The following is a 12,603-nucleotide window of genomic DNA, read 5'->3' on the forward strand; positions in this document are numbered from 1 at the left end:
TCAGCAGGGCTGGTTGGGGAGATCACGACCTCCCTCTAACTAAACCAACATTAGGGAGCTCGAGGTCTGGCACTTCAGACCTCGGCTTCCCTGCTCCCTAACCACTACGCGCCGGCTATTGATGCCGAGCGCGGTGATGACGTCATGTCCGGGCCCTCGGCATCAATTGCCGGCGCGTAGTGATGAGGTAGCAGTAAACAGACTGGATGGAAGAAAGAAGATAGAAGATGAGAAAGGTAAGAGATGGGGAGAAAGGGGTGTGAGTGCAGTGTATGTATGTTGGTGTGAGATGGTCAGTGTGTCAGTGTGTTTGTAAGCTGGTGTATATACATATATATACATATACACATACAAACATGTGTGTATATATACGGTATATACATGTGTGTGTATATATATATATATATATATATATATATATATATATACACACATGTGTGTGTGTATGTATGTGTATATATATATATACACGTGTGTGTATGTATATATACGTGTGTGTATGTATATATACATGTGTGTGTGTGTCTGTGTATATATATATATGTGTATATACGTGTGTGTGTAAAGGCAGGGGTGTGTGGTGAGGGCAGTGTATAAATGTGTATGTATTGACAGGCGTATGTTAGTATGTGTAGATATATATATATATATGTGTATATACGTGTGTGTGTAAAGGCAGGGGTGTGTGGTGAGGGCAGTGTATAAATGTGTATGTATTGACAGGCGTATGTTAGTATGTGTAGATATATGTGTGTGTGTATGTGTGTATGTGTGTGTGTGTGTGTAACAACCAGCCAATCACCGGTAAGGTACATCGCTTGCCGTGATTGGCTGGTTGTTGTACGCTGGGTAGAGGGGTAGTCTTATACGGCGAGTATAGTCCAAACTCTATATTTGAACTGGAAAAGTTGGGGGTCCTCTTATATGCCCAGTCGTCTTATACGCCGGAATATACGGTAGGTTAGAGTCTAGGGTCACTCCGAGGCAACGGACATGTGGTGATGGAGAGATAGTGGCACCGTCAACAGTGATAGAAAGGTCAGAGAGGGGAACAGAGTTAGAGGAAGGGATTAGAGGTAGCTCAGTCTTAGACATACCGTATTTGCTCGATTATAAGACGAGGTTTTTTTCAGAGCAAATGCTCTGAAAAATACCCCTCGTCTTCTAATCGGGGTCGTCTTCTAATCAGACCTCAAATAGAGGTCTGACTATGAGACTAAGATCCAGATCCCCTGCACCGCTGCAGGGGACCTGGATCCTTCTGTGCCGCCCCGGTGCGGGGAACTCTGATCTCTGACAGCCATGGAAAGTCTGTGCGATGGACGCAGACAACCCCCACACCTCCTTCCGGCTGCAGCGTAAGTTGTCTACGCGGATCGCGTGGACGTCAACCCGCTGCCCCGGTATACAGCAGGAAATTGGAAGCACCGGTAAGTGTGTGGGGTGGGGTGGAGTGTTAAATGGGGGGGGAGACAGAAGGAAGACTGCTGCCCCGGTATACAGCAGGAAATTGGAAGCACCGGTAAGTGTGTGGGGTGGGGTGGAGTGTTAAATGGGGGGAGACAGAAGGAAGACTGCTGCCCCGGTATACAGCAGGAAATTGGGAGCCCCGGTAAGTGTGTGTGGGGGGAGTGTTAAATGGGGGCATAGGGCATTTCTGGAGGCAGAGTGCTCTATGAAATGCCTTTTAACCCCCTGAACGCCACTCTGCCTCCTGAAATGCCTTATACCTCCCTATATGCCACTCTGCCCCATAATATGCCTTTTAACCCCCTAAATGCCAGAGTGGCATATAGGGGCATACGGCATTTCTGGAGGCAGAGTGGCACATAGGGGGTTAAAAGGCATATCATGGGGCACAGTGGCATATAGAGGGTTAAAAGGCATATCATGGGCCACAGTGCCATATAGGAGTGGCAAGCCTGGGGGCAGATGTGCGTAACTGGGGGGCAGGTTGGAAAATACAAGGAAATAAAAACAAAAAAATATTTCTCAATCATAGCTTTTATTAAAAAATGTAATAGTTTACATGAATTAACATTTACTGGTAAAACTTTTTTCCTATAGGGTCATCTTATATTCAGGCTTTTTCTTTTTTTCCTAAATTAATATTTAGATTTTGGGGGGTCGTCTTATAAATCGAGCAAATACGGTATTTATCTGTAGGCCATCCAGGAAGAGATCCATATAGACAGCTGCTGATCTGAGAGAGGACAGATGCAGAGAGATTGGGGGTGGAGAGATAGATGTGTGTCGTCTGCATAGAGGTGGTATTTGAATCCAAAGCTGTCGATAAGTCTTCCAAGTGAGGAAGTATAGATGGAGAGCCCTGAGGTACTCCTACAGAAGCATTGAGGAGGAAGAGTCGCCAGCAAAAAAGACACAGAGAAGGATCTGTTGGAAAGGTATGAGTTAATCCAGGAGAGAGCAGTGTCACAGACACCAAGAGAGCTGAGAGTCTGTAGGAGGAGGGGGTAGTCGACTGTGTCAAAGGCAGCAGAGAGGTGTTTCTAGCAGAAAGGTCATTTGTGACTTTGGTGAGAGCAGTTTCGGTCGAGTGCTGTGGGCGGAAACTGGATTGCAGGGGGACGAGCAGTCAGTTTGGGGACAGTGGGAAAAAGTGGGTTAGACGGTCATAGATTAGTTTTTCTAAGAGTTTAGATGTTATTGGAAGTAGTGATATGGGGCGGTAGTTAGGGGAATTTGGATCAAGGCAGGGTTTCAGGATGGGAGTGGACCTGTGCATGTTTGAATGGGGATGGGAATATGCCAGTAGAGAGTGAGGAGTTGAAGATGTGAATGAGGGCTAGAGGAGAGTGACGGAATTAGGTATGAAGGGATGGGGTCGAGAGGGCGTGTACTGAGGTGTGAGGAAGAGAGTAGAGCGAGTACTTCATTCACTGTGGTTGGGGGAAGGAGTTAAGAGAGGCAGAGGGGTAGATTGCAGAAGGAGGAGGAACAGGGAGACCATGCACAGGAATGTTGTTGCGGATGGATTGTGTTTTTTGTTGGAAATAGTCAGCAAGGTCTAGTGCACTAAAGGCAGATCAGGGAAGAGGTGTGGGTGGGGTGAGGAGAGAGTGGAAGGTGGAGAAAAGTCGTTTGGGGTTGGAGGAAAGAGATTAAGTGAGGGAAGAAAAGTATGTTTGTTTAGCGAGCTGAAGAACAGATGTATAAGCGTGGAGGATAAACTTGTAGTGGTTGTAGTCAGCTTCGGAGCAAGATTTCCTCCAGACACACTCAGCACTGCGGGTGTCAGGGCTGAAGCCGACGACGTGGAACTTTGCAAAGTTGAGGGGGAGCTAGTGAGTCAAGAGCAGTTGATAGAGTGTTATAGTGTGCCGTGGCTAGGTCAGGGCAGGATATAGTAGAAGTCTGGGAAATGCCAAATTCAATTTGTTTAGAAAATTGGAAGTGATCAATATCGCGCAGATTTCTACAGGTGCGGAGGAGGGGAAATAGGTTTAGGTGTTAGAGTAAGATTGTAGGTGAGGAGATGGTGATCGGAGATGGGAAAGGGGCGACAGGCGAACTCTGATACGGAGCAGAGGTTATAAAATACCAGGTCAATACGGTGTCCGTCACGGTGAGTAGGGGACAGGGAAGGTTGTAGGTGACCAAAAGAGGATGTGAGAGAAAGAAGTTTAGAGGCAGCAGGGGAGGATGGCTTATGGATGGGAATATTGAAATCACCGAGGATTATGGTTGGGATGTTTGGAGAGAGAAAGTGGGACACCCAGGCAGAAAAGTTATCCAGGAACTGTGAGGTAGGTCCAGGAGGGCGGTAGATGATTGCCACTCTGAGAGAGAGATAGGGAAAAACAGGCGTATGGGGTGAACTTCGAAGGAGGAGAATGACAGAGAGGGGAGGCAGGTGTTGATGGGGGCAGGATTCCAACTACACCCCTTAGGTGTCTCTCCTAGCCTAGGAGCGTGGCTAAATTGGAGGCCACCATATGTGAGAGCAGCAATAGAAGCAGTGTCAGCAGAGGAAAGTCAGGTTTCCGTAACGGCTAGGAGATTGAAATTGTTTGAGAGAAATAGGTTGTGCACGGCTGTGAGTTTGTTACAGACCGAGCGAGCGTTCCAGAGGGCACAAGAAAATAATGGGGATGAAAGCTGTGGTTTAATGGTAGTGAAATACTTGGTGTTGCGGGACCCGTGGTGTTTTCTGTGGGAAGGTGAGCAAGACAGGTTGGGGATTGTTATGGGACCAGGGTTCGGATTGATGTCACCGGCACCAAGCAGTAGTAGGAGTGAGAGAATGTAGGAGTAGGACTTAAAGGAGCGGGTAGTTTTGGTAGCAGCAGAAGTGAATGGACAAAGGTTTCTGAGGAAACATAGCAGATTGTGCGAAGCAAGCATAGGTGAGATAGGCGAGATAAGGATGGTGAAGGGATCATTGTGGGGCTTAGTGCAATGAGATATGGTGATTAGTTTTAGCAGAGAGGTGAATAGAAGGAGCAAGATAGACAGTGTGAACATGTTGTATCGGTGTGATTAGTGAGGGTTACCTGTTAGAAACAGGAGGGAGGAGCTGCAAACACTTACTCCAGGTGTTAACTCCTGCTTGCCACTTGAAAACAGGGAGCCAGGCTGTAGATGTTTATAGCCGAGTAGCCCAGATGCAACTGAATGTAATCAATTAGTACTGCTCCTGGAGACAGGCAGTCTATCAGCTGGAGTGTTAACACTTACAAATTACAACTAAAGGGGTGGGGTGATAACATATACACAGGAAGGACAGTTAGATATTGATGATTGTAATATCAGGGTTTCACAGATGATTCATACCAGTTAGATATTAAATTGAATATCAGGGTATCACAGATGATTCTTGAACTCCCTTCCCTGTGCTGTCCGGTTAATGCATAAAAAGTTACTCTAACACATACTTACACATACACACACTCTCCAACACCATACAATAACTTCACACATCACACTCCTGTCTTCAGACCCATCCTACTGCTGCTGGGTCACCTAATGTGTGGTAAGTGATACTGCTTGCCCCCCCCTTTCCTGCAAACAACAGTATTAGGAACCCCCTTGCTCCCTATTTCCCACATGCATTCACTTTAAAAACAAAAGTTAATTCTCATTCAGTGCTTACATACTGGACATCCTCAATATTAAAAGAAAAAAAGACAAACCTATACTTACCATTTGTCAAAGCATTAATTGCTTGTATTTTGCTTTCATTAGCCTGATTTATCATTTCTTCTGTAACCTATAGAAGAGAGCCGGTTATATTTCAGGTACAATACTTATATGCATACATTAACCCCATATAGACTGGAGATGTAATATTTCACCACTACATAGAAAGTGACAGCAGATAAGAACAAGTAGGCCCATCCAGTCTGCCCAACCTCTGAGTACTTTCCTTTAGTACTTGCCCTTATGCTTATCCCATGCTTGCTTAAATGACTTTACTGTATTAACATCTACCACTTCTGCTGGAGGGCTATTCCATGCGTCCACTACCCTTTCCGTAAAGTAATATTTTCTGATGTTACCATTAAACCTTTGCCCCTCTAGTTTATGGTTGTGTCCTCTTGTTGTGGTAGTATTTCTCCTTTTAAATAAACTAGCTTCCTTTATCTTGTTGATTCCCTTTAAGTATTTAAATGTTTCTATCATATCCCCCGTCACATCTTTTTTCCAGGCTATATAGGTTAAGATCCTTTAACCTGTCCTGTAAGGTTTATCTTGTAATCCATAAACCATTTTAGTAGCCCTTCTCCAACATTTCTATATCCTTCTGGAGATACGGTCTCCAGTACTGTACACAATACTCCAAGTGAGGTCTCACCAGTGATCTGTACAATGGCATGAGCACTTCCCTCTTTCTACTGCTAATACCTCTCGCTATACAACCAAGCATTCTGCTGGCATTACCTGCTGCTCTACTGCATTGTCTGCCTACCTTTAAATCCTCAGAAATAGTTACCCCTAAATACCTTTCCTCACACGTTGAGGTTAGGACAGTATCAAATATTCTATACTCTGCCCTTAGAATATTTGATACTATCCTAACCTCAACGTGTGAGGAAAGGGATTTAGGGGTTATTATTTCTGAGGATTTAAAGGTAGGCAGACAATCCAGAAGAGCAGCGGGTAATGCTAGCTGTGGTGACTTGACTTGCAATATTTATTACATATTGCATTTTGGCACATATGCACAGGTGATTTCCTCTGGGTGATGACAGTCTGGTTTCCTCTTCATCAACAGCGGTCAGAATCCAGGATAAATGTAACAAAGATTTGTAAGTAGGGCTGCAACTAACGATTATTTTAATAATCGATTAGTTGGCCGATTATTTTTTCGATTAATCGATTAATCGGATAAAAAAATACATTATTTTAAATTGAAGAAAAATTGCAATAAAAAACGTACAATTTACACTTTCATCTCTTTATTGCAACGGCCTCTCTCTATTCACCTTCTTATTTTACTGACATAATAATAAAAGCTACAACAACCCAAACACAGTGTTTCTCAAACTAGGTTTTAATACAAAGTTATTAGTAAATATTAATTCATATGTTAACTATTTTTCATATTTAATAAAAACTGAGAAAAAAGCCTTGTTTAAATTTTTTTATTTACCAAACTGCCCCCAGTTATGCACATCTGACCCCCAGCTTGCCACTCTGCCCCCATATATGCCTTATACCTCTTATATGCCAGATTCCACTGTGCCCCCTGATATGCCTTATACTCCTTATATGCCAGTGATATGCAACTGAGCCCCCTGATATACCTTTTACCCCCAGATTTGTTTTATGCCCCCCTGATATGCCTAATATCGATATGTCTTATACCCCCTATATGCCACTGAGCCCCCTGATATACCTTTTACCCCCAGATATGTTTATGCCCCCCTGATATGCCTAATATCCATATGCCTTATGCCCCCTATATGCCCTAAAAATTCATAATACCCCCCATACACCACTCTGGCTCCTCCCCCTCCCATACACCACTCTGGCTCCTCCCCCCCTCTCATACTCCACTCTGCCTCCTCCCCCCTCCCATACACCACCCTGCCTCCTCCCCCGCCCATACATCACTTTGGCTCCTCCCCTCCCATACATCACTTTGCCTCCTCCCCCTCCCATACATCACTTTGCCTCCTCCCCCTCCCATATACCACTCTGCCTCCTCCCCTCCCATACATCACTTTGGCTCCTCCCCTTCCTATACTCCACTCTGCCTCCTCCCTTACACCACTCTGACTCCTCCCCCTCCCATACTCCACACTGGCTCCTCCCATTCTCCACTCTGCCTCCTCCCCCTCCCATACATCACGTTGGCTCCGCCCCCTCCCATACATCACTTTGCCTCCTCCCCCCTCCCATACTCCACTCTGCCTCCTCCCCCTCCCATACTCCACTATGCCTCCTGTGAACCTCCGTTTCTGACAAGACACCAGGGAGCCGGGTAGAGAGGCAGAGTGGCGTATGAGAGGGGGAGGAGTCAGAGTGGTGTATTGGAGGGTGGCTCCCATACACCCCTCTGACTCCTCCCCCCTCCCATACACCGCTCTGCCTCTCTACCCGGCACCGTTACTGACAGCCACTTTCCCTGCAGCTTCATAGAAGCCTCAGTGTAAGTGAAGGGCAGTAACGGAGTCTGTCTGTGCGATGCAGAGAGGATGATTCTCTGTCAGCCGGTGGGGGTCTGCATCGCACAGGCAGACTCCGTTACTGCCCTTCACTTACACTGAGGCTTCTATGAAGCTGCAGGGAAAGTGGCTGTCAGTAACGGTGCCGGGTAGAGAGGCAGAGTGATGTATGGGAGGGGGGAGGAGTCAGAGGGGTGTATGGGAAGGGGGAGAGAGACGGAAGTGAGAGACCGGCCGACAGTGAGGGGAATCCAGGTCTCCTGCAGCGTTGCGGGGGATCTGGATTCCGGTGTTATAATCCGATCTCTGTTTGAGATCGGATTATATAAGGAGAGGAGTTTTTCAGAGCATTTGCTCTGAAAAAAACCTCTTTTTATAATCGATAAAAATCGATCCGATTAATCGATGATGAAATTCGTTGACAACGATTTTCATTATCGATTATTATCGATTTTATCGATTAGTTGTTTCAGCCCTATTTGTAAGATACTTGCTCTGGCAAGCTGAAAACATCTCTTAAAAATGTCTGTGCTGCTTTGATAAAACTGCAATTTTGCAAGAGCAGGTCCCTCTTCTCCTTTTGTATCATGTTTAAATTGTTTGTGATTTTAAATGTATCCCATCGACTTTGTAGAGCGCTACGGAATCTGCTGGCGTTATATAAATAAATAAAAAAAATATGACAGATCTACTAAGATTTATTTGCATACTAACTCAAAGGTGCTTCCAGGTCTGTTGCTAGCAGTTACACTCTGAAGTAACAGACCCCTTTCACGATGACACTCAGAGACAGGTCATCCAGTTCATACATAAAAGTGTATTACAACCAAGATTTCAACTACACAAGAGTGGAAAATGCAAAGGAATTCACAAAAATAGTTCTTAAAATAGCCTTAAAATGTGGACGTGTGATGTTCCTATTTTTTTTTAGTTCAATACTCAAAATAAGCCAATGCAATAGGACTGCAACAACTAATCGATAAAATCGATAATAGATAATGAAAATCGTTGCCAACGAATTTCATTATCGATTAGTTGAATCGATTTTTATCGATTATAAAATGAGGGTTTTTTCAGAGCAAACGCTCTGAAAAACGCCCCTCATTATATAATCCGTTTCAGTGACTCACAGCAGCAGTTCCCACTTACCAGTCTCTCCCTATAATCACTGTGGACAACTGGCCCCGCCCCTTCCTTCTCCCAGAACCACATTGCTGTGACACTCATCTAACTAAGTATAAAATTAATATTTGGGCTGCTGAACGTTAGGGGAGGTGGGGGTTAATTTAGGGTAAGTTATGGTTAATGGGGTGTTTAGGGTTAATTTAGGGGCAGCTGTGGTTAAAGGGGTATTTAGGGTTAATTTGGGGCAGTTGTGGTTAATGGTGTGTTTAGGGTTAATTTAGGGGCAGTTGTGGTTGATGGGGTGTTTAGGGTTAATTTAGGGGATGCTGTGGTTGATGTGGTGTTTAGGGGTAGTTATGGTTTATGGGGTGTTTAGGATTAATTTAATGATGAGGGCTGAGGGTTAATTTAATTAATTTAATAAAGTTAACTTAAGGTGCAGTTAGAGATAAAGGGGGGCAAACCAAGGGGAATCTAAATCCTGGGGGCAGTGAAGATTAACCCAGTACTTATTTATAAAAGTATGGTGTCAGTGTGCTGTGACTCTATGAGGGGACTATGAGATATCTGGGGAGTATAAGGCATATCTGGGGATGACGGAGAGACATATCTGGGTGTATAAGGCATATGTGGGGAGGGCAGTGTGGCATGTCTAGGGGGGACGGAGTGGTGTATCAGGGTTTATAAGGCATATCTAGGGCCACAGTGGCATATCTGGGGGTACAGTGGAGTGGCATATGTAGGGAGGGCAGCGTGGCATGTCTGGGAGGCAGTGTGGCATGTCTGGGGAGGATGGAGTGGTGTATCAGGGGGTATAAGGCATATCAGGGGCCACAGTGGCATATGTGGGGGTGGAGTGGAGTGCCATATGTGGGGGTAGAGTGGAGTGCCATATGTGGGGGTAGAGTGGAGTGCCATATGTGGGGGTAGAGTGGCGTGGCATGTGGGGGTAGAGTGGCGTGGCATGTGTGGGAGGCGGCGTGGCATGTGTGGGAGGCAGCGTGGCAAGCTCAAATGTGCATAAATTGGGGGGGCTGGTTGGGAAATAAAGACAAGAAATGCATTTGATCAGTTTTTGTTATTTTGCTGTTTGTATTTAACATCATTTGTTTATTAAATTATTTTAAATAAATGAAAAAATTTACATTCATTTTGTTAATCCGATTAATCGAAAAAATAAAAATCGGCCAACTAATCGATTATGAAAATAATCGTTAGTTGCAGCCCTACAATGCAATATAAGGATATCTATATATATTTATATATATATATATATATCTATCTCTATATAGTGACACAATACCCCTTAACATGGTACTCTGTCAGGGAATCTTTACTCATACACAGTCTTCCAGGTTGCAGAGATGGCTCAGACACGGGGAGGGTTAACCCCTTAAGGACAATAGGGGTTTTTACTCGTAGTATATTGTGGGACAATGGCTCTTTTAACGTTTTTCAGTGTTACTGTTTAGCTGTGATTTTCTTCTCTCTCATTTCATGCTCCCACACATATTATATATTGTTTTTTTCAGGACAAACAGGGCTTTCTTTAGATACCATTAATTTTATCATATCATCTAATTTACTATAAAAAAAATGATAAAATATGGGGATTTTTTGTTAAAAAATTACTTTTTCTCACTTTTTAAACAGAAAACTTTTACTCATCTGCAAAAACGAATGAAAAAACCTGCTAAATAGATTCTACTATTTGTCCTGAGTTTAGAAATACCCAATGTTTTTATGTTTTTTTGATTTTTTCTGCACGTTATGGGGCAATAAGTACAGGTAGCGTTTTGCCATTTCAAAACCTTTTTTTCCAAATCTGGTAATTCTTCCCCCCATGTGCCATTTCAGGTATCTTTGAAGCCGGCCAATGAAATTTACCCCATCAAATCATATATTTTTAAAAACTAGACACCCCAAGGTATTTGAAATGCTGGTATTTTAACCCTTTCAATGCACTAATTTTACCACTACCCTTTGTGAAACTTTATGGTAGTAATTCTTTTTGTATTTTTTTCACACATGTTGTATAAATTTATCGCTCCTGGTGTATGTCCGTGTCACACAACACCCCAATATGTGTTCAGTAACATCTCCTGAGCGCAGCGATACCCCACATGCATGGGTTTGTAGGGTTATTTGGGAGGTAAAAGGCCGCCTTTGTGAGGTGTGTATTTTTTTGCCATTTAGACATCTGCCCCATGTCCCATATTTGGGACATCTTTGAACCCGGCCAATTCAATTTACCCCATCAAATCATATATTTTTTAATACTAGACACCCTATGGGCATTTGTAATGCCAATATTTTAACTCTTTCCATAATGGAATTTTTGTAAAGATATTAGGACATATTTTGTAAAAATTTTAGGACTTGCTTATTAAAAACTTTTTTTTTTTTTGGTGACAGTGGGGATTTTTACATGTTACCATATTTTTGACATTTTTTTGAAACATTTTTTAAATTTTTTTTTTTAATTTTTTTTTTTATTTTTTTTTTTTTTTTTTTACTAGTCACTCTCACTAGTGAGCTGGGCTCCATTGACCTTGCATGGTTGGATGCAGTACCTGCATTCAACCTGCAGGAGGAGCTCGAGAGTTCTCAAGAGGGTCTGGATAGACCCTCTATGAACTCATTTCTATTGTTAATGCCATCCTGTGAATGACGGCAACGTCATTCACAGGATGGCACTTGTGGTTGCTCCTCGGAGCAATCACAAGGCGATCGGGGGTCGGGGGGTAGTGTTACTGACATGCCTCGATATCGAGGCATGTCAGTAACACCATTTATGCTTAGGAAGCGATTCATATCGCTTCCTAAGCAGTTTTAGCCGGGCGCCGCCGCGATCTTTGATGATCGGTGCGGCGGCGGCCATTTTTCTTCCGGGGAGGGCTGCCGAGGGCTGCCCTCCCCGGATCCACGGTCAGCCTCACTTGTGAGGCTTCCGTGGATGCTGCAAAGCCGCCGATCGCGGCGAAAACGCCGCGATCGCGGCGCTGCAGCTATTTAACGGCAGCCCGTACATGTACGGGCATTGTCGTTAACCCGTTGCACGGCAACCCCGTACATGTACGGGGATTGTCGTTAAGGGGTTAAATAAAACACTGGGCCTGTTGTTATTTTTCCACAACAGGCATAACATAAAAATACGGGCACTAACTAAACAATGTTCTCCAACCTAACAGCAGTTGCACGGCTTATCCGTTACCAACAAAACAAAATAGCAAAATACATGTAATAATAGCAACCCTTAGTAGCTTAGCGGCTTTCTCCCTTTTCTCCCCTTGCTCTCAGTTCAGGAGGCTATCTAACTGCCTCTCCCAATAATTAGTGGAAACAGGTGAGTACTATTGAGAGCATCCGTGAATCTCCGGATTCCCACCTGCTGTTCGGCTGCCCAAAAACCGTGGCGTGGAGCACTGGCCTCGCCCTACTCTACAAGTGCTCCACCCCAGGGACCCAAAATACACAATTAAGAGACATCAAATAATTCCAGACATATCCCTGGGGCTGGTAAAAGACTACTGAGGGTAACCACCCTGCAAAATATACACTCCTTCCATTATTACCTCCTGCTTTCTGTCACTAATATATATATATATATCATATTTGCTCCATTATAAGACAAGGTTTTTTCGTCTGCTCTGAAAAACACCCCTCGTCTTATAATCAGACCTCAAATAGGTCTGACTATGAGACGACTAAGATCCAAATCCCCCGCGGCTGTAGATGTCTATGCGATCTGCGTAGACAACTTTTGCTGCAGCCGGAAGGAGGTGTGGTTAGCAGCCCTTCCTCGGCTGTCAGAGATTAGAGTTCCGCGCACCGGTGCGGGGAACTC

General features: G+C 44.2%; 1 protein-coding gene across 2 annotated transcripts in view; it reads right to left on the bottom strand.

Annotated features, from left to right (window-relative positions):
* Positions 1-12,603, bottom strand: part of ST13 (ST13 Hsp70 interacting protein) — a 138,704-nt gene that overhangs the window by 76,745 nt on the left and 49,356 nt on the right. For both annotated transcript variants that reach the window (XM_053468639.1, XM_053468640.1), the window contains exon 5: positions 5,164-5,230. In XM_053468639.1, coding sequence (XP_053324614.1) covers positions 5,164-5,230 — 67 coding nt within the window. The remainder of the gene's footprint in view (positions 1-5,163; positions 5,231-12,603) is intronic.

The sequence above is a fragment of the Spea bombifrons genome, chromosome 6 (genome assembly GCF_027358695.1).
Source record: "Spea bombifrons isolate aSpeBom1 chromosome 6, aSpeBom1.2.pri, whole genome shotgun sequence".
Taxonomy (NCBI): Eukaryota; Metazoa; Chordata; class Amphibia; order Anura; family Pelobatidae; genus Spea; species Spea bombifrons.